Below are 26,681 nucleotides of genomic sequence, written 5' to 3' on the forward strand. Positions count from 1 at the left end.
TGGTTTAAACTGGGTCTTAAGTCCTGTTGAGTTTTTGCAGTTGTATAAAATGGAAATCAAGTAATACAAAATTTAATTTATATTGCTTGCAAATTAGATAAATACGGTTAAACCAACTAGTTTCATGGTTCATAAGACAGTGGGAAAATTAAATTAGAATGTTGATTCTAGAAATAATCAACCTTTTTATTTTAAAAAGTGTTTTGTATTATAAGCTCTTTTTAAATCAGAACAAGGGGCAATGAGATCACTTTCCATCAGTATCTGTGGAAACACCCACAGTATTGTGACTTAGTTTTTTTTTCTCTGTACCCCTGATGGTTTAGCTATGAGTAATGTCCAAACACATGTGCTGAGCTTTTAGAATAATGTGCACAATCAAGCAAAATGACTCTTTGTGGGGCGGGAGCAGCCGAGTGGTCGCTGGCATGGCTGCTCGGTCAGAGCGCACAACCCACACATGGTCCAGATAAATCACATGCTTTTATGAGTCCTGCAACAGTAGACATCCGACGGTCGTGACCCAGGATTTGGGTGTCTGGTCAGCTGCTGTAGGCCGTCTTGGAGCTCGTAGACCTGTCGCGTTGTAAGAACGTCAGTGAAAGAGCCGTAAAACACTTCTTCCATCTGTGACAGTTGTGGTTGAGCTGTCTATATTTAAGGAAACAGTCCAGCTATGACAGCAAAATGTCTTTCTTTCCTTAAATGTTTATTTATTTATTTTGAGGATGCAGGAACTTTTTTTTTTTACCCGAGATATTGTTTTTAATAACGACCAGCTCAACTTGTGTTATTTAAATCAGTGGATGTGTCTTAAAGGTAATCTGGTTGACTCGCCTTTGTACGGAAGAGGATTAGGGCCACTGGAAAAAAAAAAAGTTTAGTGATTTTAAAATTTTATTTCAACTTAGTATGGGGAAAAAAGTCGGAATTCTGACTTTTTTTTCTCAGAATTATGACTTTTTTCCCCCTCAGAATTATGACTTTTTTCCCCCTCAGAATTATGACTTTTTTCCCCCTCAGAATTATGACTTTTTTTCTCAGAATTTTGGATCTTAATGTAGATGGGCACCATGAAGGAAGAGATGTGGAGCACTCAGCTTCACTGACAAAGATGTGAGTTGTTTGAGGTGGCCAGTGACACATTGGTAGCCTGGGTGTCATTCCGAACTTAGTCCCGCCCACAAGGTTTGAGGTTGGGAAGTTCGGTCTGGCTCTGCTCCATAGTAGCGCGAGTATTATCGCCCACTGTCAGGCGATCCAATCAAATTGTCAGGGCGGGCTTTAAATGATGATGGACAGATGACCAACAGTAACGTAATCAACCACGTGACCAATGCGCGCTTGGGTGACAACAATAATGGCTGCCGCTGGAGAGTTTGGGTGAGTAGATTCTGCTATTGGGTCTGTTCTAGAAGATATCGACAGCAAATTAATTTTAAAAGAGGAACAGAGAAACGCGATCAAGGCTCATCTTCTTATTCTAGGCGTGCAACTGCACGCTTTGATTTTTGTGGACAACAACTATGCCTCGCTTAACATACGTCACGCACTCTGTTGCTCTTATTGGTTGTAGGTCTATCCAATTGAGTGCAGAGGCATTTTTTTTCCTGGTTCGTTCGAAACACGCCCCATAATCACAGCTCTATGGAGCAGCATCAGACTCATATTCTGACTAGAATTGAGTAGGACTACGTCAGGCTAACACATTGGTGGAAAATGACAGAATTAGGCAACTTTTTACGTGCCCGAGGGGTCCCCTCATTAATGGAGGAGCAGAAGGTCATTAAAACAAGAGAGCTAGCCTCTAACAGCCATGGCTATGGCTTGATGCCAACATGTTTATCTGTCAGAATTCTGAGATTAAAGTCAAAATTCTGACTTTTTTTTTCCCCACACTAAACTGAAATAAAATTTAAAAATCAATTTACTTTTTTTTTTCTTTTTTTTTCAGTGGCCCTAATCCTCTTCCGTACCTTTGACTCCAAAAGTGACATTAGTTTCCTACGGTGATGAATTCCACTTTATAAAGCCTCAAACTCGATGCCATTTCTGACATTTGGATAGAATAAGCTTCCTGGAGAGGTAGCGAAACATCTTCAAACTTGGAAGTCCAATTGATATTTTACTTTTTTGGAATACAGTGTTTTTTTTTTGTTTTTTTTTTAAAGTTGATTTGATCCAATTGATTTCACACAAAATCTTTTTTTTAAATACTAAATATCACCAATATACCATAGACCCACTATAGATAAAAACAAAAATGTACTCATTAGAATGCTGCTGGTTGTTTTGCAAATCAACAGTCAGTCAGTGACTGTAAAACCAAAGACCATGAGGAGAGATTCATAAATTACTCACAAGCCTTCTTTTGAAGTATTTTTTGTTTCTTTAACTAAAATCTAATTGCATTAGATATTAAAGTGGCTTTAAGCATGGTATCAGGAGTACATGCACTAATGTCGGTAAAAGCGGAGATGAGGATATGACTTGAAATGAATAAATGCTCATTTTAGCAGTGGTAAAATTGCAAATGAACTTTAAATGATGAGCAGTCTAAAGATACTAAAACCTGCTTGCATCCTCTTTAAGTATTTCCTCTTTCTCACATTATTTTCAGCATCCAGTGCAAGAACATCTTGCATTTATATGTGATGCACATTTTTGTAAAGACTATAGATTTGCGATTAGTGACATCCCAGCAGAGGCTGGAGTGCTGAAATGAGCTGCATGGAAGTAATGATGGTAATGAGTGGTCAATATAGTAAACAACTTCCCTGATGATGCCACTATAACATGGCAGTTGGTTTTTAAAGCTTTATCTTTTGATTAAATATCAGAACTTTTTTATAAATACAAAGTAAAGATGTTTCTTGAAGGGAAAAAAAAAACAACAAAACATAGCGTAGCAAGTAGCCATAGCTCATACTGTTTCCTCTCCATTAATTTTTGTAACGTGCCGAAATTAATCCGTAAACTATGGCTGTTTTGTTTCTCGTCGGCCATGTTTGTTTACTCTGAACTCACGTTTGTTCTCAAAAGGTTTTGAGATTTCCTGTCTAAATTCTGAATGTCAATATGATCAAGCCTCTTACATTTATAATTTGTTATATTTTAACTTTATTGCGATGTGGGGTTGCTTGGGATTTGAAAGTTAACCAGTAAGTCTGAAGTCTTGCCATTTTAACCAGTAATAACGTGCATGCTGACCCTCAAAGCTTGTTACCATTTAAAAACAAAAACAAAAAAACAACTGGTTAATAACCAGTGCAAAACTGGGGATATGGAGTACCAGTCTGATTTGGGGAGCTCATAGCACTGGGCTAATGCACACCTTCAGTGGTTCTGAAACTTAAACCTACTGTTTCTTGAAACAGGAAACCAACCTGCTCTTGCGCTACAAGCCAGGAAGTAGATTCTCCAACCGCATACGGGATTGTGCAGCCTGAATTTTTCTGTTTTCATTTTTTCCCAACTTTAAAGACTTGGAATTGCCTCCTGTCTTAACAATTAATCTTATTAATCGTTTACTCAAATAATCAACAAAATCAGTAACTGATTAATCATTAACTGGAGTATAGAGACTAAACATGCTTTTAGCTGACTCAACAACCCACTTAGTGCAGTAATTAAGACATTTTGCATTTAAGGGTGGGGGGGGGGGGGGGGGGGGGGGGGGGGGGGGGGGGGGGGGGGGTAATCTGTCAATATTCTCTATCCAGTCTCCTCAAATGGAAAAGTTTAAGTTTCATCTGGTTTACTTTCATAAATCTTGTTTAAGGAGCCTTTGGCTATCAGATTATTAGTCGAAAAATAATCGAAAAATGTATTGATTTTTCAAAATAATTGTGATTTGCAGGCCTAATATATGCACACACCTAGTATGTCCCCCCCAGGATAGCAGTGGAGCTCAGTCTTCTCTAGTTAGTAGTTGTACATGAAGAAATTGTTTTGCAGATGGACAGTCATCTTAATCATTAACCTGTTAATTGTGACCACAGCTAAAGTAAATGAATCAACCTTTACATTTGAGTCAAAGAATTAAAGATGTTCTTCAGATTTACAAAGTTTAAATCTGCTCGTTGTTTGATATGCTTTCAGTAACAGTAACAACATATATAGACATCTGGAGGTTTAGGACGTTATTAAACATTGACGCCCCTTAATTGCAAAGGCATTATTAATGTTTGGCTGCTTTTTATGGATTCAGTTAGAGAGAAGTTTGCACTCTTTACATGTAGGTTTGATCAAAAAGAGCCTCAGTAAAACTGTGTGAAAGAGCTTTTTGCAGCACTGAATAGTGTTGCACACCAGGGCTGCGGCCTGCATAGACGAAACCCTCGCCGTGTTGCAAAGCATCCCTCTGACTTGGCCCTTTGTGCTGCAGAGGAACGGTGAATGGTGTTCTCCAGCATGGGGCAACAATCACATATTGTTCTCCTGCTGTGGCAAAGAAGCTGTAGGTTACCCTGTACCATCACCAGAGCGCCTGAAGAGAAGATGCACTGCAATATCTCTGCTTGCTAACCAGCGATTTGTTGAGGTTCAGACCTCTGCAGTGCTGTTTTCTTGTAGCTGTTACTAGCTGCTGGGAGGGGTTGCTCGCCCCTTTTTGGAGCAGACTGGCTTTTGTTTCGCCACTGCTTTGCTCTTTCATGATTTGAAAATATCGACAGGCCTAGGGACAAAGAAGAACATTTTCTTTTCTTTTCGTTCCTTCCTTTTTTTTTTTTCTTTTTTTTTCCCCGAGGCTGGGAGTTGGATATCAGACGGACGGGAACTGAACTGCAATTTGTTAGCATGTCGTTGAAGTCCCTCAAGGAGTTTGGCGTTTCAGCCGAACGGCTGGGCTCAATTTATAAAAGATGGATGGCTCGTGTCCAAAGGTCTGTTTGTAAAAGTTTTGTGATTAAATGTTTTTCAACTGTCAGTAATTGGTTTAGATATTTCTGTAAAGACAAGTTTCATACGCTGATTATCATAGATTTTAAATAAACTCACCTTTCTTCATCTTTTTAGACTTATTACCTCATACATGGTGCTGTTTTTGCCTTTAGCTTTTTGTTTTGTGTGTTCTGACCAGCTGATTTTGGTCCTGATTATTTTGGATGATAACACACCAAACTCTTCTGCCAAAGGGTCTTAAATGTTTGTTTTTTTGTGTCTTTTTTGTATCTAGCAGAGCAAAAAGAAATGAAAATGTCCATCAAAGCATGTGTGCCTTAAATCATCACAGTGTGTACAGTTACAGGTGCTGGTCATAAAATTAGAATATCATGAAAAAGTAGATTGATTTCAGTAATTCCATTTAAAAAGTGAAACTTGTATATTATATTCTTACATTACATACAAACTCATATATTTAAGATGTTTATTTTGTTTAATTTTGATGATTACAAATGACAACAAATGAAAATCTCAAATTCATCATATCAGAAAATTAGAATATTACTGAAGACCAATAAAAACAAAGGATTTATAGAAATGTTGGCCAACTGAAAAGTATGAACATGAAAAGTATGAGCATGTACAGCACTCAGTATTTAGTTGGGCCTCCTTTGGCCTGTATTACTGCAGCAATGCGGCGTGGCATGGAGTCGATCAGTCTGTGGCACTGCTCAGGTGTTATGATAGCCCAGGTTGCTCTAATAGTGGCTTTTAGCTCTTCTGAATTGTTGGGTCTGGTGTATTGCATCTTCTTCTTCACAATACCCCATAGATTTTCTATGGGGTTAAGGTCAGGAGAGTTTGCTGGCCAATTAAGAACAGGGATACCATGGTCCTTCAACCAGGTACTGGTAGCTTTGGCACTGTGTGCAGGTGCCAAGTCCTGTTGGAAAATGAAATCTGCATCTCCAAAAAGTTGGTCAGCTGCAGGAAGCATGAAATGCTCTAAAACTTCCTGGTATGTGGCTGCGTTGACCCTGGACCTCAGAAAACACAATGGACCAACACCAGCAGATGACATGGCACCCCAAACCATCACTGACTGTGGAAACTTTACACTGGACTTCAAGCAACGTGGATGAAGTGCCTCTCTTCTTTTCCTCCAGACTCTGGGACCTTGATTTCCAAAGGAAATGCAAAATTTACTTTAATCAGAGAACATGACTTTGGACCACTCACCAGCAGTCCAGTCCTGTTTCTCTTTAGCCCAGGCAAGACGCTTCTGACGCTGTCTGTGGTTCAAGAGTGGCTTGACACAAGGAATGCGACAGCAGAAACCCATGTCTTTCATACGTCTGTGTGTGGTGGTTCTTGAAGCACTCACTCCAGCTGCAGTCCACTCTTTGTGAATCTCCCCCACATTTTTGAATGGGTTTTGTTTCACAATCCTCTCCAGGGTGCGGTTATCTCTCTTGCTTGTACACTTTTTTCGACCACATCTTTTCCTTCCCTTCGCCTCTCTATTAATGTGCTTGGACACTGAGCTCTGTGAACAGCCAGCCTCTTTAGCGATGACCTTTTGTGTCTTGCCCTCCTTGTGCAAGGTGTCGATGGTCGTCTTTTGGACAACTGTCAAGTCAGCAGTCTTCCCCATGATTGTGTAGCCTATAGAACTAGACTGAAAGACCATTTAAAGGCTTTTGCAGGTGGTTTGAGTTAATTAGCTGATTAGAGTGTGGCACCAGGGGCCATCAATTTTGAACCTTTTCACAATATTCTAATTTTCTGATATGATGAATTTGAGATTTTCATTTGTTGTCATTTGTAATCATCAAAATTAAACAAAATAAACATCTGAAATATATGAGTTTGTATGTAATGTATGAATATAATATACAAGTTTCACTTTTTAAATGGAATTACTGAAATCAATCTACTTTTTCATGATATTCTAATTTTATGACCAGCACCTGTAGTTGGTGTGACGTAAACAGCCGTAAGGAAAAATCATAAATGTTAAAATTCAGATGAATGGATTTGATTCTCTTTGGTCTAAAGCACTGTTTGAAGCATATGACACTGCCTGGGCTTCCAGAACAGCAGGAAACTTAAAGCATAGGGGAAACAGATTCTCTACACATAATTAAGATGAGGCTGCTGTTGGACATTTTTGCTTCTCCGTGTTCCTTGCCGTTCTAAAGTTCCCAGCAAATCATTATGTGGCTGAAAAAACAAACGAGCAATAGAAACTGGGGAAGTTTTGCATAAACCTCAACCTTTTTGTTTTACTTTCATTTTCTCAGCAACGGCAACGGGAGCAAGATGAACGGGTCACTGGAGCACATGGACCAGCCCGACCCAGACGCTATCAAGATGTTCGTGGGACAGGTTCCCCGGTCCTGGACAGAAACAGAACTAAAAGAACTTTTTGAGCCCTTCGGACCCGTGTACCAAATCAACATCCTCCGTGACCGTACTCAGAATCCTCCTCAGAGTAAAGGTATGAACACACTGTCCTTCTGGGCTTTCCTTCTTATTTTATTGCAGGAGATATAATTTTTTTAAAAGAAAGTGTAGCTACAGTATTTGGGTGTTTTAAGATTTGAGTAGGGTTGGGAATTGATAAGATTTTCACAATACCGATTCCCTTATTGATTCTGTGAAACAATTCGATTCCTTATCGATTCAGTGTAATTAAAAAGCATTACTGTACAATTTCAGGCCACAAACTCAAACTGATTTGAATAAACGAGCTCCAACTTTCTCTCGCTCCCTGAACTGCGGAGCAACTTCGTAGCATGTTTCGTTACGTCCATTGCAATAGCTAGAATCATGTCAGAATTCACGCTACCTGTTCTAATGAAACATGCTATCAATGAAGGGCTGGATTAACGAGAAGGGCACACTCCCTTAATAACCCCAAAGAGAGTTAGGATTAGGGATGGAACGTTTTATGAAAACCGTCCAAACCGTTCGGTTCGACTGGTTCGGTTCACGTGTGTTGCATTCGGTTCATGCGTTGCTCCTTTTTCTCATAGGCAAAGCGTATACACTCCAGAGCAGAAGGTGGCGGTACTGCGACCAAAGCCAACCACCATTAGTAAACAAGAAGAAGAAGAAGCAAAGCAGCGTAGCCGGGTGTAGCAGAAAAAAATCAGTTGTTGTGGAGAATTGTGTGGGTATGGCGAGTGGAAAAGAACAGGAGTTGGAAGACGCGCCAGCAGCACTTTATAGGTCTGCTGTATGCGACCACTTTGCATTTAGACTGACCTACGATGACGGCGGAAAGAAAGTTGTGGATAAAATTGCAACAGTGTGCAAGCATTGTGGTGTTTATGCTAACAGCAACACGACCAACATATCAGCTTAGAGATTTTCCTAACAATCAACATACACCGAACCAAACCATGGATTTTGTGAACCGTTCTACCCCTAGTTAGGATATTGGTTTATTTCCAGAAATGGCATATGATTTAATAGGGACCACATTAAGCACAGCCAGTGATATAAAACTACCTACTTACCACCAGAGTTGCCTTCCATGCTGGTCGTAACTTTAGCTTCTGTCCGGAAGCATAAAAAACACGGCATTCGTTAAAATGTTTGCCATGCTGTGTGCGCAGGTGTTTCTGTGTGTTGGATGTATGGTTGTATTCATATTTTCTGGATGTAATTGCCACTTTGAAATGATTGCAAAGCACCTTGTTGCCATCGTTCTCTTCCTTAAAATGAAGCCAAACTTTGGATCTTTTTTGTTGGTTTCGCTGTCCCAGACTTGCTTACTGAATGGCGTGTGAGTAATGCGTAAAAAACGTGACGCAGGTCATGCTGAGCAGAGCTCTAGGCTCTGGTGCTGCCTGGAACCGTTAAGTGAATCATTAGGTGAGCTGCCAAGCGGTGCCATGGAATGGGAACACACAGAACCGGTTCTGAACAGGAACCGGTTTTCGATTCCCATCCCTGGGTTTGAGGGATTTATTGAACAGCTTGTCTTCTGATGTAGTGTTCATTCAGGACCTGTTCCCACTGAGTGTTTGAGGCTGATATCTAGAGTCAGTCGGACTAACCAGTTCTCACTCAGTGTACAGGAGAAAAAAAAAATGGTGCCAAATGTGCACTTGTTACTGAAGAGGAAAATGCAGAAGGCAACATGTTCATTTCTGCTCCGGACTGCAGACAGATGTTCCCAAACTGCACACACACATTCATCACAAACACATTTTCTTTACAAGCGCGCACAGGCAAATCTCTTCTACCAAAGAATTTACTTACAATTTAACTATTAATTTTTGCATTTTACATGTTTAGGTAATAAAATGTGTTCATAGCTTTTACATGGGTCTTATGAAAGCTTTTGATGGAGATAACCAGAGTAAAACAGCACTGCTGTGGCTGCATGAAACATGGAGGTAAAGTGGTTAATATTCTTTACACACACAACCTTGAAAAAGAACTTGCAAAAAAATGCCTGTCAGCAAAAAGTTGGTTGCATGGACTGGTGTTTTTCAGCTCTTTCTCAAGGCTCACTTCCCTATGTGTTTTCAATGCGTGTCTGCTGCAGCACACATGTATCAAATGATAGCAATACCTTCAACATGTCACCAGTACTGCAGGTGATCAAGCAGGGAAACACCTAAAAAATGCAACAAGATTGGTTTCCACATCCATAAACCATTGATTAATTCCTTTTTTTGGGATTAAAATGGTTGATGTTAGATTTTTACCTGGAGGCAGCAGAAGCTACGTTTACATGCGCAAAATTTCCCCGATCCGATCCAAACCTTGGTTGATCGGAAATTCAAAATCTCCGTTTACATGGATACTAAATGAAATGATCCGATCATGACGTGTGTATACATGTACCAAGCGTTGGATCAGATTAAATCTTTTAAGCATGCGCAGAACTTCCTGCCAAACTTGGCAGTTCTGTCTGCGTCTGGTTTTTGGGAGGCCTGACAAACGATGCGCTCGGAGCGAGCGGAAAGAAAAAAAGGAGAGAGGAGGAAAAAAGCGCTTGGCAGCGAAATGTACGAGAGAAAATGTAGAGAATGAGCGATTGAACCGGCGTGGGAGAGCGAGTGGGCTGTGGAGAGAGAAAAGAGGAAGAGGAGGAGGATAAATTCCTGCTTCCTGCAGCTTTAAATGAACTTGAGTGTATAAGTCGGCGTTCCTAGACTCCCCCCGCCATGTTGTTCACAGCGAGAGCGACCAGTGGTTTCCTGTTGTTGACAAAGCGGAAAATCGTGCTGACGTCGCACACATGCGCAGTGAAGATTATTTTACTCTTCAGATCCGAATGGGTGTTTACATGGACGCCAATCGGAATGGCGATCGGCAAAAACCACCTCTCTCATTCGGAATTAAATTTAGATCCGATCGGACCGAATCGGATTAGAATCTTCAGTCTGACATGTTTACATGAAACATTTTGATCTGATCAGGCCTTCGATCCGATTAGTTGTGTCCATGTAAACGTAGCTAGTGATTCTGGTGCCACTGTCAGAAAACCACCTAAAGGTCTGTTTATCTCTGAGTTTAAAAGCATGCTCTCTTCAGTGTAGCTCATTGGAAAAGTTCAAAGCCCTTCTTTTAGGATCAGCGTCCCCCCTTTCTCTGTCAGCCATGATAGCCTATTGACATGGTAATGAAATGTAAATTTATTCTGATAGATAATCTGGCCTGATTACAGCTGTCTTGAACCTAAACCCAAAGAAATTTTCATCGGTGATAAAATAGCCACCTTCTACTGCTGGTGGTGGCAGATTCACAGATAAAATGGCAGACAAACACACCCCACTCCTTATTTTATCCTATAATTTCAGCAACATATTGTTCTATCGTTGTATTAATGCATTTTTAATTGGTCTGTGAAAACATTTCCAGTGAAATACCTTAGTTTGTTGCAAGAAACATTGCGCTTATTAAAGATGTTTGCAAAGCAGGGTAGATGGTTAACAGATCTACTAAAGCCCTTTCAGATTGCTGATGGCGTTTAGGTCACATTATGTTCAGGTCGCGAAGAATCATCTGACTGTCATGCCTTTCTGGATGGTTTATTTAGCTCCGACAAATTGGAGTCCAGGCTAAGCAGAGGAGAAAGGGAGCTCTCAGCTGGTCGTGAAAAGAGTGCAGCTTGATGCATATTAGAGTTCAACAGCCCTCCCCACAGCCTGGGAGCTCCACTAACGGAATAATACACACTATGTAGGTCAGAGACGCTGCAGTGCTCCACTTCCCCAACCCAGTGAAACTGACAGGCTGGAACGCCACTGGCGGTCTACTGGGACGGAAGGATGAGAGGGTTTTTTTCCCTTCCTACCTGTTCCTCATTTCTTAATGCTCCCCCCCCAAACCATCCATCTATCTAGCTTGCTCCTTCATGTGCTCTCTTTGTGCTCTTTTATGGACTCCTGTACATTATTTTTGTTAGTTTTTTTTTATTTAATCTCTGTACAATGCTAAAAAAAACTTGGATGAACATGTTGGGTTTTTTTCTGCTCCAGCTTGCTGGCACTGTGTGGCCCTGTAGACTGTGAATCAGTTTTCTCCCAGCTTGCCAACGCTGTTGGTCATCTCTGTCCATGTCCGCCCTGTAGAAAGTGTCTCATCCTTGGTGCCTACAATATCTTGGCTCATTTTAAACGTGGTACTTGGAGATGCACAATATCAAAAAGGCTCTCTTAAAAATAATGTAAGAGGATGTATAATAATTTATTAAGTAAGAGCAGAGAGGATGTTATGCTGTCTGTGACGCCAGTTCCTGTGAAAACGGGCTGTACATGGAAATTGGCCCTAAAATAAAAAAAGTATGTATTTTTTTTATATGTAGATGATTTTATAAAGTGTATAATTTACTCAAACCTGCTGCATTGATCTAATATTTTTTACTTACCCTCTGGTGGACGTTCTAAGTACTACAGTTGCTACTTTTTCTTCAAAATCCAAAATGGCTTTAGGATTTTGGAGTAAAGATTCTTATTTTGCTTTCCTTTCGGGGGATAAAATGGGAGGAAAATTGCAGGTGACAGTCATGCAACAAAATAAATATTAATTTAATGCTATATTTCAAAACGGGTGACAATAATTCAGCTGTGATGCTTGGGTATACAGCCATATTTGATGAGTCAGTGATTTTTAAAACTGGTGTAGAAACATAACTTCTTTCTAACAAGTTGTATTGAATCAGATAACATGTAAATTGTTGTAGTGTTGTCATTAAAAAAAAGTCTGGATGAAGATATTTACTTGGTATCTCCAGTAGGCTGCTGCTTTTTCTAAATTCTGCATGTTCTGATGTAGTTTGAAGCCTGGATGGATAAAATGGTAGCTCTACCTTCCTGTTTTCTGCCCAAAGTCTTGGGCTCAATCCCAAACCGGCCCCTAAGTACTAACTGCCTTTTTTAAAATATATTTTGTTTTTAATGTCCTTCTGTCTCCTTCTCCCCTCCCATTGTTTGTTCTTATGTCTCTCCTTCTCTGCAGGATGCTGTTTTGTAACTTTTTATACAAGAAAAGCTGCACTGGAGGCCCAGAATGCACTGCACAACATAAAGACCTTAAGTGGGGTGAGTAAGCACAGCATGGGATGCTTTTAGCTGCCCGAGCCAGAACCCCCCCTCTCCATTACCCCTGTTGCAGGCTGTAAGCTGCACGTCGGCCAGTAATGAGCTCTCGGTTCACTGAAGGCCTGTCTGACCCTGGAAAAACATCAAGCCCCTCTATCAGTAACATCCAACTGAAGACTTTGCTGAACTGCAGCACACTAAGCCGAGGAGTTAAACAGAGTCACACAGACGGGGTTTAAAGACAGTTTATGCTGCTTGTTCGCCATGTAGCGGGGCAGTAAAAGCTGATCTGAATCATTGACAACCACTTTTGTTTTTGAGTTATGGTTTAGGTCTGAAAAAGATAGACTAGTTATTCTGATTTGTCTGGTGAGATTGCTGCCTGCTCAACTGGAATAAGGGCAACGGCTTGTTGATGCTACAAATCTGTCTCAATGACGCCTTCCAATCAATTAAATCTATACCAGACAAGTCCAGGTGTCGATTTAAACTGCAGCTCGGACTGTTTAGAGTGGAGCCTTTCCTCAGTGAAGGCATAGCTTATGTATTGAACTGGTTTGATGAATGAGTCTCGCTGCCGGGTCTATATCGGTGTCTCTTCACTGGAAAACCATCCATCAGCTCGACATTTCAAATGGTGCGCTTCAAATGCCAATCCCTGGTCCTACTGTTAGTGGCATTTATGCAGGTGTGACTGAGCTAGCTTTGTGTCAGGGTGGAAAGGCTGCTTTGAGTTTTTTTCTCTTCTCTGCTTGCTCATTGACACTCGCTGGTCCCCACACTGAGCAGGCCATCTGTCGCTTCCCTTTAGTCCGCGTCAAAAACAAACCCTCCGTTTCTTAAACGTGACGTGCTCAGGCAGCTAAAGCCTGAGCTTGTTTCCTTTTATGTGTCGCGGTATGGAAATACTCTGTGTGTGTTGGTTTGATTTATCTGTAGATGAAAGTGTTCATTTAATACAAAATGACGGATCCTGGCTTCACTTTTGTCTCCTTGACAAGACTGAGAATGAGCAACGTGTGAAGAGATGTTCTGTCCAGAATTAGATCGCTCACATCCCAGATTTGCCACTCCTTGTCCTATTTGCTGAAGATCAGATGGCGTAACGGATATATTAACGGATCTAAAACGTAGCGTCCTAAGTTGAAGAATACTCTGAATTTTCCTGAGGGTATAAGACGTGAGCAAGAAGAATCATTAAGTCCAGACCCCACTCCACACCCCAGCCTGAAGTGAAATGTGATCCAGGACATTTGATATCCACCAGCAGCTTAGAAACTCGCCTCAGAATCTCCAACTGGTCTCGGTGGTCTTAAAGATGCAGAACATAACATGATGCTTAGATGTGGGAAGTTCTGTCTTATGTAATGAGATTGGTTTGTTACTGACTGACTCTCTTAAGTCGCTACTTTTTCTTCCCACAGATGCATCATCCTATCCAGATGAAACCTGCTGACAGTGAGAAAACAAGTGGTAGGTGGCTTCGTTTTAAATACAGAGATCCAAAAATCCAAATTTGACAAGCTAATAAAGACTGAAAGAGCAGGGAAGTGCCATTCAGTCATGCTAACGCCGATAATTATAGTCTTTCTGAAGTGAAACTATGCATTCAGCTAACAGAAATTTGACATTTTAGATGGTTTAAGGCTGTTTTTAAATTAAAATGGGAAGCTGTGTTTCAAAGAAAGCTGTAATCTTTATAGACTGCTTTCACTCATTTGTTCGATCGTCTCTATATTCTAGTTTTAGTTAATCTAGGTTGTCCTGATGCCAAGAAAGCGATTAAAAATGTGTGGGGAGGTTTTTTCACGATACAATAACAATTTTATACATCTCAAAGGAATCTGTTTAGTCTACATAAATACAGTTTGAGGTTATTATAGAGATGTCCCGATCCAGGTTTTTGCACTTGCGATCCGATACCGATATTGTTTTTGGACTTCCGATCCGATACCGATACTGGCCGATACCAATCGAGCATGTATTTAAGTTTAAGTTAAAGTATTTAGCCTTAATTGTAAGACTCATGTTGAAAAGGGTTTTAGTACTCTTGATAACATCTAGCCAGCTAAATTAGGTGAGATTGAATAAAACACATTGCTTGGTAACAACAAACTTACCTGTTTATTAAGAGATAAACACAAACTGGACAAAATTATGAATAGCAATCTGAAATTGCACAGTGAACAGTAAAACCGTAAACAGTTAAAGGTGCAAGTATTACTGTAAGTTTTAATAAAAATGCAAAACAGGGAAACAAAATAGTGGAATGGATCGTTTCAATCGGCGAAACTGGAAAATACGGACCGGATTTTTTTTTTTAAAAACTGGATCGGCATTTTACATGCTTTGCCGATACGCATTTTTTTTGCCAATATCGGCGTCTAAGCCTAGGTTAAGCCTAGGTTATTAGTCTACAATTATTTAAAATGAAACGACTAATTTTTTAATGCTGTCCGAGAAGCTGTGAATAAGATTTATATTCTAGCACTCGAGCTGTTGCTCCTCTCCATCTGTGTTTATTTTGCAGTGCTGACAAATTATTTAATCTTTCATGGTTCCGACTGTGTACCCAAAGGGTTCTTCAATTATTAAGAAAAACAGATGAGGGCTTCTACAAAGGGGATGAATTCTGTCTGCTCACATCTAGAGCTCCAGCATAGACGGATGCTTCGACAACAAGAGGCCTCCTCTTCTCATTACGATAATAAACCAGTTTAAGGGTGATCGGATCAAAGATATTAGTTCTGATTTATTGCATTCACCTTTAAAAGGACAGATATGAGTAGCTTTATAAACAGTCTATTTACCCCAAACCCTAGCTCCACTCTATAGAACAATATTTCAAAACAAGAGCTGTAACTGAATTTGCAAACTTAAGATGCATTCAGAGGACAGGAATAATAAGTAGAGGGGAAAAAAAGCTGCGAACGGCAGCAGTTCGCTTATGAACGTGGTACTGGAGTAAAACAGAGTCATGGAAGCTTTTTAAGGAGGACTGGTGCAATATCAACAGTTTGTTGCTGCTGCTTTCATGGGTTGTTCAGGAACAGCTGATCATTTTATTTTATTTTTTATATTCGATCTGCAGCAGTGGAAGACAGAAAACTGTTTGTGGGAATGGTGTCGAAGAAATACGGCGAGAACGAGGTCAGAATGATGTTCTCGTCATTTGGTCAGATCGAGGAATGCCGGATCCTCCGGGGACCAGACGGTCAGAGCAGAGGTAAGTGGTCCTTTTAGCATCCAGGCACTCAGCTCTGAGCGCTACAGCCGCCACCCTCTCAACAGGAAGGGATTCTCATAAAGAATATTTACTCCCCACCCCCCGGAATATTCGATCTAAATGCCCAACATCCGCAAAATCACAAAGTCCTGCCGTCCCTGGGACTCTGAGCCTCCACGTCACGGTGAAGGGCTGCTGCGCTCGCTGTCCGGCACAATGGCTCGTCTCCTTGGCAACTGCCGGCAGCCTGTGTTCATTGGCTCAGCTGGCAGACACTTGAGCTCAGCTGCTCCTTTACCACCTCCTTAATCATACACTGCAAAGGCTGGCATTACCTCGTATCTTCTGCATAGCTTTTTATTGCACGAAGGCTCCGATCACAGCCAGCAGTGAACTCTAAACGTATATACTCAGCCTTTTGTTCTATAGTTTTTGTTCGATAGCTCTGTCCTAGTTATGTAGCCGCTGCAAACGCAGTCAGAAGGGCTGCATCAGTCTTTGATGTCTGATTTATTTCAGCACTGTGTATGTGTGCATTTAATGTGTATATAATCACCTCTCCCCCCTGACACCACATAGTCGAGCCTCTGGGTGGCGATTTAATCTGTTGATCATTGTGCTCATGTGACACGTGTTCCTCTTCGTTGTGTTCTTTCTCCGTGTGCTAACCAGTGAGGGTGGTTCTGTGTGCTTGGGAGTTGCCATTTTCTGTACTGTAATGTCTTTTTTTGGGGTTCATAACGAGTTGTCCAAACCTTTTTTGTCTTGTTTTGTTTCTTCTTGTCCCTCCCTCCCCCCCTTTCCTATTGTTATCCCCCCTACAGGCTGTGCGTTTGTCACATTTTCTACCAGGGCAATGGCACAGAATGCAATCAAAACCATGCATCACGCTCAAACTATGGAGGTACTGTACCCCTTAGCACCTATTTCTCATTTCCCCCTTTTTTACCCCTCATACATTTCTGCTGCCCCCTTGTGTTGGAAATATAAATCGCTTGTTGTAGCAGTAGGCATTATTTATTAGGGCATGAGATTTATCCATAATGACCGTTGGTAATTACTAGATCAAATGTATAAATTAAAATAATTGAATAAAAGTCGAAGCCTTGCCAGTTATAGTTAAGAATGGGTGTCTTTTTATATTTGGAGCTGAAATAAATGCAGCTCATTGCCTCTGAGGTTTTTTTATTCTTTCCCTGTCACAGTAAAAATAACCCACTCCATCAATTTTAGGTGGAAATAAAATTAGCCGCCCTTTTTACACATTGTGAGATACTGGAGCTGAGCTCTCATAGAGTCTTTGTGGAAGTAGAGCAGCAGTAATTTGACAGCTAGGTCAGAGGCTCCCCAGTGAAGTGTTGGACCCGGTCTAATTAGGAGCTCAACCAAACAGAACGCTCCTCCTACTAGATTAAATTTAAGCCCCATTGGGGTGGGTGGGGGGGGCACCTTCCCTCACCCCCCTCCCCTCTTTCTCCCAGTATAATTTCCTCCCCAATTTCTTAGCTGCCATGGGAGGTGCTGCTGATGCAGAAGCCATTTTCCCTATCCAGCCTGGTCCCTGTCTGGCTCCACACTCTGTAAAAAGAAAGAAAAGCAAACTTTTGCATCGCATGCCTTGTCCATGCGTCTGTCTGAACAACACGTGACTGTATGTTTTCAAGGTTCTGTGTAATAAAATGCATTTTTTTCCCGTTATGTCCGCTCACATCTATGTTTGAGTGTTTTTTTTTAACGTTCTGTCCATCTGTTGTGTGATATCTGTGGACTGAGTTTAGCTCTGCAGAGCGCTAAAATTATTCACTGTCTGCACCATCGTCCCATAACCCCCCCCTCCTTTTTTTGGAATGTAGCCTGGCTCAGCAATGCATGGCAGATGTCCTCTCTGTTAGCTTTGATATGCAAGTGTGTAATGCATATCAAGGCTAATATATTCCTTTTGCCACAATGTGTGCGTTGGTAAATAAGAGGTAGATGTGTGGGTGTGTGCGCTTTAGGGCTAGGCTAACGCGTTTTACCTCTCTTACCGCTCCAGGGTTGCTCTTCACCTTTGGTTGTGAAGTTTGCCGACACCCAGAGGGATAAGGAGCAGCGGCGCCTGCAGCAGCAACTTGTACAGCAGATTCAGCAGCTTAACAACGCCTCCACCTGGGGAAACCTGGCTGGGCTGGGGACCCTGACACCGCAGTATCTAGCTGTAAGTGTTGACCAACCAATGTGATTCTCCTGTATCCACAGTTTAGACCCCCTAACCTCTGTGTCTCCTTAAAAGGAACTGGGATAAAATTAATCTTTGGTTTTCAATCTTTATTAGAAATCTAAAATATTAATTCATCCATCTAAATAAATAAAAAAAAAAGCTCTCCGTCCAATTAATTTAAACCTATTAAAAAAATATATCAAAGTTTCTTTAGCTGTATATATCTAGCAGAAACGTGCCTTAAATTTGTTTCTACTGAGTATTGACTCTGGCAATAAATAAACACACACCATGCCTCCAAAAAGAAAATCCCTATTCTATGTTTCGACACTAAATAAATTGAAGCAGAAAGAGAAAGGTGGGACATTATGTTTTCTTTCCACATGCTTTATAAACGTTGAGGTTTGAAATATTGTGCAATGGTTCAGCCTGATCCTTACACCCGTTTTCTTGGCTCAGACGACTAAACATCTTCACTCCCAGTTTGTGTTCTGGCTAATGAGGAAAGACACGTGACTTGCATGAGTGTTCTGCAACTCTGAGCCAGAGACCATGTGACGAACACCAACAGACGAGCCGTTTTGTTTCTGCCAAGAAAACGAGGACAAGAAAGTGGAAGGCTGCTATTTCACCAATTTGACCAACCAAAGAAAAATATTTCCTTAGCCTGGGATCTTTTTAAGCATTTTAAATACATTTAAAATGTGTTGTTCGTCCTTAGGTTTGTATATATTTTTTTGGAGGTTAGTTTGGCTGCTCTGTTTGATCTCTGCCTTTTCTTTTCCTCCTGTTCTCTCTAGTTGCTCCAGCAGGCTACATCCACCAGTAATCAAAGCAGTTTTAATGGCATTCAGAGGCTAGGAGGTGAGTTCTTACAGTCAGAAGCTGAAACTATTTATCTCATCACTTTAAATGTAAACCTTAAAAAGCCACTTTGCATATCGCTAGCTCAACATGGTTCTTTCCCTCCGACATGTTTGAAGTATATTTAATCACGCTGCTGCTTTACATCAGGGGGAATTATACAAACTGGAAGCTTATTTTAATACTGCAGACCTGAGCCTTTACAACACATTTCCTCCAGTCGAGTTAATGCACTGCAGCTGTTTTGTTTGGAGGAATAAATCTAAATCTAATCCTGTATTTTACTGCCTGCTGTAGAAAATGCCCAAAGCCTTTTGTGTATTTTATTTTAACATTACAATAATGTAACCCTGTCTGTTTTTGGGTTTTTTTCCCTAACAAGAAATTCACCTTCATAAAAATGATAATAAAGAAGCAATTCTGTCTGTGTCCTCGGCTAAACCAGGATAAATCTTAACAATTACAACAACAAAAAAATCCACTTTTTGTATCAATCTGTTGTCTACTCCTCTCACTGCAGAGGTTTTAAGCTTCCTTTAACAGAAGTATATGCTTATTTGATTATGCAATATAAAAACCTTACATTATAAAAAATAAAATATCTTAAGTTGTGCAAATATTTGCTCATTGAATTTCACAAAACATAATCCATTATTGTTAGTTCTCATGGCTAAATAACTATGGTATCAGGCTGTTTAAAAAAAAAAAAAAAATCTGACTCCTTTTCAAAAAGATTTTAGCCAGACATCGATAACTTATGTGTAACTGTAAACTATTAATGACATAAAACTGCAGAATTAGTTGATTCCTATTTGAGAGCTTAAAAATGATACATTGAGTTATATTTAACAGTGAAACAAAAATAATGTATTTTAATTTAATAATTTAATTTAAGTATGTGTACCTGTTTTTCTATTTTCCATACATTTAAAAATAGTATTTGTCTATATTCTGTAAACGTGTGAACTTTGAGTCCCCATTTGTTTCCAGTTCTGGCTAGTGAAGCTGATACTAAATATAAAATATTAGGTAGAAAGTAATTTCAAGTTATTTTCATAATCCTCTATTTTGAGGTCTCTAAAAAATGCCACACCTGAAGCTTTCAATCTGAAGGCCAGACTATCGGGAAATATCTTAACTAGATGCTTCATTTATAAAGGCAGCTGCTGACATTGTGGGCAGAAAGATTTTCCGCAGACAGCGACAGTCTGAAAAGGCGTATGCCTACAGGAACTAAGTCGTACACATGGCCGTCCTCCATAATCAGCTCTTCATCTTTGTCTTTTCAGCAGGTGTGAATCCTCTTCAGCTACAGAACTTGGCCACATTGGCTGCGGCCGCAGCTGCAGCCCAGAGCTCTGCCAGCCCGACTTCAACCAGCGCTCTGTCAACCAACAGCGGAGCCCTGGGGGGGCTCACAAGTCCAGGTGATTGAACTTGTATCTCAACATAAGCCCAGCTTGTTGGTAGTATTTCATTTTGATAAGGGCGGAAATACAGTGGAAGACAAACCAGAAAAAGAAAGTTAAAAGCAATCCACTAGACTTTTACCCCATTTACACTATCCTTGAAAAACCGTGCCGAGAGCGGTCCGAGCTCAGTAACTGAGATAACTTATCGTGTGTAAATGGAAAGCGAACTGAACCAAGCTAGACACAACCGAACCAAGATGACTGCAGACCAGTTCCAGAGGTGGGCTCGGCTCGGTTTTTCCCTGGCTCGGTTCTCTGATAACAAGAGCGCATGAGCAGAACGCATCATCTCCGTCAGGCTGCACATCCCGACTCACACTCCATTCCAGTAGTTGGCGCTAATGCCCCTCCGGAATTTGCTTTCTCAACCAGCACAAAACAGAAGAACTATGAACAACAATCGAAATCTTCTCCATGCAACATTTTAAATAATGGCATTTTAAATAATAACACTGAAGTACAACAATAATAATCAAGCATAACTTTCTGAATGTGACGGGCACCGCCATTTTGATTTGCTTGATTCCCTCTTCCTTCGTCTTCTTTTGTTTTATGGCGGTTGGCAAACAACTTTTGGTGCATTACCGCCACCAACTGGCAGTAATACCGCAGATCGTCACTAGGAGGAACCAAGATAGCGTGGTGTGTAAACGGTCGTCAGAACCGAGCTCGGCCTGGTTAACTGATCCGAGCTCGGCCCGGTCTCGGCATGGATCGGTTTTTCAAGGGTAGTGTAAATGGGGTATTTGTTTCCAAGTTTGAAGAAATTTCGCTTCCCATCCATTTCAATTCACAATGTCAGGAATAGCGTTGAGTTCGAGGTTTTATACAGTAGCCCATCAAAACCTTCTTTTTGTTTTGAAAACATGCAAATTAAAACGTACGAAGGTGTCCACCCCTGTGGAATGGTGGACCCCTTCGCCCATTCCATTTTACATGGATGGGAAGCGAAACATCTTAAAACCTGGAAACAAAGTCCAGTGTATTGTTCTTTTTTTGGAATCACTATAACCTGTATGACTAAGAATCTTCACTTACAGCGGTAGACAAAGGACGCCTCTCCTTAAGTCAATGTTTTCTCTTTGTGTAATCAAGGATCGCTTTAGTAATAGGCCACTACTCTTCATGAGACTGATGTATGTTAATAAAATCTTCCCCCAGGTTCAACAGCAGGGTCCAGTGCTGGTGCCGCCATGAACACTTTGGCCTCTTTGGGCACACTGCAGGGTCTCACTGGCACTTCAATGGGCCTCAGCAACCTTAACGCTCTCACTAGCAGTGTTGGTGAGTCTTCTCTTCCTACATCTCTGAAGTTCTGGAAAACAACCTTTTTTGTGCAGCTCCTCAGTTTTTTGTTTTGTTGCTATTTTAGGTATGGGGGCCATGAATGGGGGCCTTGGAGCCTCCATGGCTAACGCTTCAGCTGCCAGCTCCATGGATGCACTGACACAGGCCTACTCAGGGATGCAGCAGTACACAGCCTCGGCACTGCCCTCCCTCTACAGCCAGTCTCTGCTGCAGCAGAGCGTGGCTGGCAGTCAGAAGGAAGGTGAATACATCCTTTACGAACGCCAATGCTTTCCACACTCATCATGCATGTTTCATTTGAACTAGACACCATTAATAGATGTTGAATTCTTCCAAGTTTGTATGTAACTTGAGGTCCTGGTTTCTTACAAAATGGAGTAGGGCCAGAGGGCGCCAACCTGTTTATCTACCACCTGCCGCAAGAGTTTGGGGACCAGGATCTTCTGCAGATGTTCATGCCTTTTGGAAATGTGGTCTCTGCCAAAGTCTTTATTGACAAACAGACCAATCTGAGCAAATGCTTTGGTGAGTGGAAGCTATCTTTGTAGATCTGTTGGTAACTTGCATTTGTACAGCAACTCGTGATTATTTTTTTTATTATATGCAGAAGCTGGGATTTTAGTTCTTGAATTTTTTACATGACAGTAATAAAAGCTTACAGACTCATGTGCTCAGATGATAAGGAACCTGAATTGACTCCTATGTAGTGTTTTTTTGGCCCCGATACCTGGCTGTGCAGTATTTGCCGGTACCATGCCAATTATATAATTTCCATCATGGCTTTGTCAAGCTGCTGCCTACCTTAGTGAAGCAGGAATAAGATAATACAAAGTTAATCCAGTAGAACTTTTTATTGCCTACCTTAGGGGTGGAACGGTTCACAAAATCCACGGTTTCGTGGTCACGGTTTTCGGTTCTGTATATGTTGATTGTCTGACATGTTGGTCGTGTTGCTGTTAGCATAAACAAAACGTGTTGCACAATGCTTGCACACTGTTGCACTTTTATCCACAACTTTCTTTCCGCCGTCATCTTAGGTCACTCTAAATGCAAAGTGGTCCCATACAGCAGACCTATAAAGTGCTGCTGGCACGTCTTCCAACTCTTGTTCTTTCCCACTCGTCATACCCACACAATTCTCCACAACAACTGATTTTTTTTCTGCTACACCTGGCTACGCTGCTTCCCTTCTTCTTCTTGTTTACTACTGGTAGCCGCCCCCTTCTGCTCTGGAGTGTAATCGCTTCGCCTATGAGAAAAAGGAGCAGCGCATGAACCGAACGCAACACACGCAAATCGAACCGAACGGTTCGGACGGTTTTCATAAACCATTCCATCCCTAGCCTACCTGGAATGGGTGACAATAGTTGAATACATTTTTGCCTCTCAAAATGGTATCTTTGCCCTATTTTTTGGTACTCACTGATACCGATTCCACCATTTTACTGCTGCATCGGGGCCCCGCCCAATACTGGTATCAATGCGACACTACTCGGTGTAATGATGACCAGATTGTCTTGATTTAAAGCAACATGCCATTTATGCAGAAATGCATTATTATCGCACCTCGAGCTGCCTGAATAACACGTCGTTACTTTTTCGATAACGTTGGCAGCCAATCTAGTCCTTGAGACAATTTCCTGCATGTTTCTACCATAATGCTTCACCAACACAAGAGCTCCTTCTCAGCATGGTCAGCTCATGTTTTTAGACTCATGCTGCATCCACGCCAAACATGTTTAAGTGTCAAAAAGAGGTCCAGTGTTAGAAGGTTCCTCTATCATGCCCAAATGGGTTCCTTTCAATGGAAAGGGAGTGAATTAGGGCTGAACCAATTAATCGGATTATTCAATTATTGAAATCGTCAACTATTCAGTAATCAATCGTTAACTGGAGTATAGAGCAGATGGCTTGCTCTAAAGCAATTTAGAGCAGTAATTATACCAAGATTGTAAAAAATATATAAACATTTAGAATTTAAGATTAAAAAAATGTTCGTCTGTCAGTCTGCTCTATCCAGAACTCATCTGTTGGAAACGTTTTTGTTTTTCCTGATTTAATTTCGTAACAAATCTTCTTTATGGAACCTTTGGCTATCTGATTATTAATAAAAAAAAAATAATCCACAGATTAATCGATTTGCTAAATAATCGTTAGTTGCGGCCCTTTATTTATCCCCTGGTATTACTCCCTCAGCAAAATTCTGGTTCAAAGGGCAGAGTTAAAACAAGATGCCATTAAAGATAAAAATACAACAGACAATATGAAAGGAGTGTATATAGTACAAAAGAGCATAAGAAAAGTTTCCAAGTCCTGGAATATGTTTCCTTTAGATATAAAAATATCTGCACAGTAAAGTGAACGAGCCTCCAGGCTCAAGTTGGTTATAAGTGGGGCTGATCAAATAATGTGATCAAAGAACCGCTGATATGTCCTGCTGCCCCTCATGGGGAGATTAATGGCTCTGGAGAAGGAACTGCTTCCCTGTACCTCCATTGAAGCGTGATGGGTCTTCATAATGATTGGCTGTATGAGGTCATGATGCAGAATGGATGAACCTAGCTTACACAGTAACTAAATCCCTAATAAATACTCTTTTACAGATAAGCTAAATAAATAAGGCCTTAAACAGGCTGTCTTTATGTTGCTGATCAAGCTTTGACTTTTTCTTGTAAACTGTTTAAAAAGGCAGCCTGAAGCTGTCTTAGTGCCACCCTTTATGGTTGAAACAAATTTTCAATTAGTTAAAACAGTTTAGTTTGTTACATGTCTACCTCACAGTATTGTTCTCAGTTAAATTTTTCCAATTGACCCATATTTATGCTGCGTGCTCCCGCTCTGCCCATACTTTGTTCTTCTCAAGAACATAGGAGGCGAGGACACGAGTCCATATTCGCATCCTAGTGAATTGAGAAACTGCCCAAGTCAAAGTTACCTTTCCGCTTTGTGGATGCTTGTGGAACATAAATTTACTCCTGCATAATGACCAGATTTTCTTGATTTAATGAAGAAATGCTGACTAAAAATGTCCATGCCTGTATAGGGCTGGGTATTGTTCAAAAATTTTCGGTTCCGGTAGCAATACCGTTACCTATACTTTGATACCGGTTCCTGAACGATACTTTTTTCGATACCAGTTTTATAATATCAATTTGAAGAAAAAGAAAATTACACAACATAAAAAAGTACAAATCTTGAGTTTTATTTTAAGCTCTGATTTTTCCATTTACATTTTTCCTCTTACATAAAAAAAAAATTCAGTGTGTAATATTCACTGTGAGGACCTTTTCCTTAGCAGTTTTCCTTTAGAAAAATTACCATGTCTGACAAACAAGCCCGTTGAATGGGATCCTACTGACAGCGCACCGCTGGTATGTGGGGGTCTGAGTGGCTCCGACAGAAATAATATTGGAAGGCAGGATGAACTGACTGCACTGATTAAGTTTTCAGGTGGATTTTCCCACTTAAAAACATAATAAAACTACTTTATTCCCACTGATCACAGCAAATATAGCTGCAAGGCAAATAAAGGATAGAGTAGCTCCGCCCAACGCGCGTCAGAGCCACTTTTGCACCGCGCAGCCAGAGCAGCAAAGCTTCTTCAGCCGCGCGTCAGAGCTAACTGGTACAAGCAGCAAAAAAGGAAGCAGCAGACGTGATTTTGCTGTTCCCGCTGCATCCAGTTTGAAAGCGGCATGATTCACTCCGCTCTGGCTTTGCTCCGCCCACGGGCTGCTGAGAGGAGGATGGTCGCGCCGGCTGCGGTCCGCTCTTCTTGCAGTCAAACACCGAGCAACTTTCTGCTCTTAAATTGTTTCCGTGCACGATGTATTGCATTGCGCACTATTGGCATCAGTCTTAATAAAGTGAAGCCGCACTTTTGACCTGGGGGGCATTTTAAAGGGGTTCCGCGACGCTCGCAACCAGTTCACAACAGATACACATGAACCCTGGCTGTAGGCGGGACCACCTGTGTATTTTTCCTGGATGACGCAATCACGTTAAGTGTTACAGCCAATCACCGAAACTTGGTACCGAAAGACGAGGCAAGTTTCGATACTCTGTAGAACCGAAGCATTTCGGTCGGTGCCATAAAAGAACCGAAGTTCGGTACCCAGCCCTATGCCTGTATATTGGTTATTTATTCTCCAGGTGTGCTGTTATGTTGTTTAAATACTTTACAGTACAGTATTTTATTGTTTATTTTTTAACACTTCTCTTTCCAAGGTCCACAGTTGTATGACCATTTTTTTATATAATCTTTTTGCTGCCGTAAACACCAGAATTTCCCCAGTGTTGGACAATAAAGGGATTTTCTGTTCTATTCTGAGGTATTCCAGCTCCAAAGTCCAGTTCAAACTCCTGATGTCATCATCTGTTAACTGTTGTATTTTCACAGGCAATGCCCCCCCCCCCCCACCCCCGTGGGTAAGACGTCTAACAGGTGTCTGTTTTGCTTCCAGGGTTCGTCAGCTATGACAATCCTGTCTCAGCACAGGCTGCCATTCAGGCCATGAACGGTTTCCAGATCGGAATGAAGAGGCTGAAGGTTCAGCTGAAGCGCTCCAAGAACGACAGCAAACCATACTGATCCTTACCTGGGGCCTTGCCCCCCCCTCCCCAGCTCAATTCTAGCACTGCTAGGGTAAGTTCACCCTCCTGCCAAGGTCACACAGCAGAGACTCAGGGGGGCAAGGGGACATGAGCCCATCACAGGAGGAAGACTCACCCTTTTCCTTAAAACAAAAGAAAAAAAACAAAACAAAGAAAAAACGGTTTCTAAGATCTCTCCATGTTTTTTGCTGTACTTCATTCCTGCGGTTTTATGTACTTTTGAGTCTGAAATATTTTAATGTATATGATTATTTATGACTATCACTGGAGTCGGTGTTTGCTGGAGGTATTTTGTGTCACTGTATTTAGTGGAGAGCATCAGATGTTTCCACGCCACTTCATTGCCTTCAGGTCAAGTAAACAGACAGGTTGACTAAGGATCAGTTGTTGTGTTGAAGGGCTGAAGCGAGGTCACGCAGACCCTGAGCCAGAGCTTCAACCTGCTTTCAAATTCTCATCCGTAGTCCGTCTCATCCGTGTCGTCGTCGTGTAAATATCTACCCCTCTGCAGCCTCTTCCGTCCCCCCCCCCCCTTCTTCTGTTTT

General features: G+C 41.2%; 1 protein-coding gene across 6 annotated transcripts in view; it reads left to right on the forward strand.

Annotated features, from left to right (window-relative positions):
• LOC119799150 (CUGBP Elav-like family member 2) overlaps window positions 1-26,283 on the forward strand; it is a 41,881-nt gene extending 15,598 nt beyond the window's left edge. For 2 of the 6 annotated variants that reach the window (XM_038308942.1, XM_038308940.1), the window contains exons 2-13: window positions 7,191-7,387; window positions 12,370-12,452; window positions 13,877-13,925; window positions 15,544-15,678; window positions 16,503-16,582; window positions 17,714-17,875; window positions 18,679-18,742; window positions 20,035-20,169; window positions 21,376-21,498; window positions 21,587-21,763; window positions 21,901-22,047; window positions 25,986-26,167. In XM_038308942.1, coding sequence (XP_038164870.1) covers window positions 7,191-7,387; window positions 12,370-12,452; window positions 13,877-13,925; window positions 15,544-15,678; window positions 16,503-16,582; window positions 17,714-17,875; window positions 18,679-18,742; window positions 20,035-20,169; window positions 21,376-21,498; window positions 21,587-21,763; window positions 21,901-22,047; window positions 25,986-26,113 — 1,480 coding nt within the window. In that variant the 3' untranslated portion in view covers window positions 26,114-26,167. Of the gene's footprint in view, window positions 1-7,190; window positions 7,388-12,369; window positions 12,453-13,876; window positions 13,926-15,543; window positions 15,679-16,502; window positions 16,583-17,713; window positions 17,876-18,678; window positions 18,743-20,031; window positions 20,170-21,375; window positions 21,499-21,586; window positions 21,764-21,900; window positions 22,048-25,985 lie in introns of all 6 variants that reach the window. The other 4 variants (XM_038308941.1, XM_038308938.1, XM_038308943.1 and 1 more) reach the window with 4 other exon arrangements.
• The last annotated feature ends 398 nt before the right edge of the window (window positions 26,284-26,681 follow it).

The sequence above is a fragment of the Cyprinodon tularosa genome, unplaced genomic scaffold (genome assembly GCF_016077235.1).
Source record: "Cyprinodon tularosa strain WSP-4 unplaced genomic scaffold, ASM1607723v1 ctg65, whole genome shotgun sequence".
NCBI classification, from domain to species: domain Eukaryota; kingdom Metazoa; phylum Chordata; class Actinopteri; order Cyprinodontiformes; family Cyprinodontidae; genus Cyprinodon; species Cyprinodon tularosa.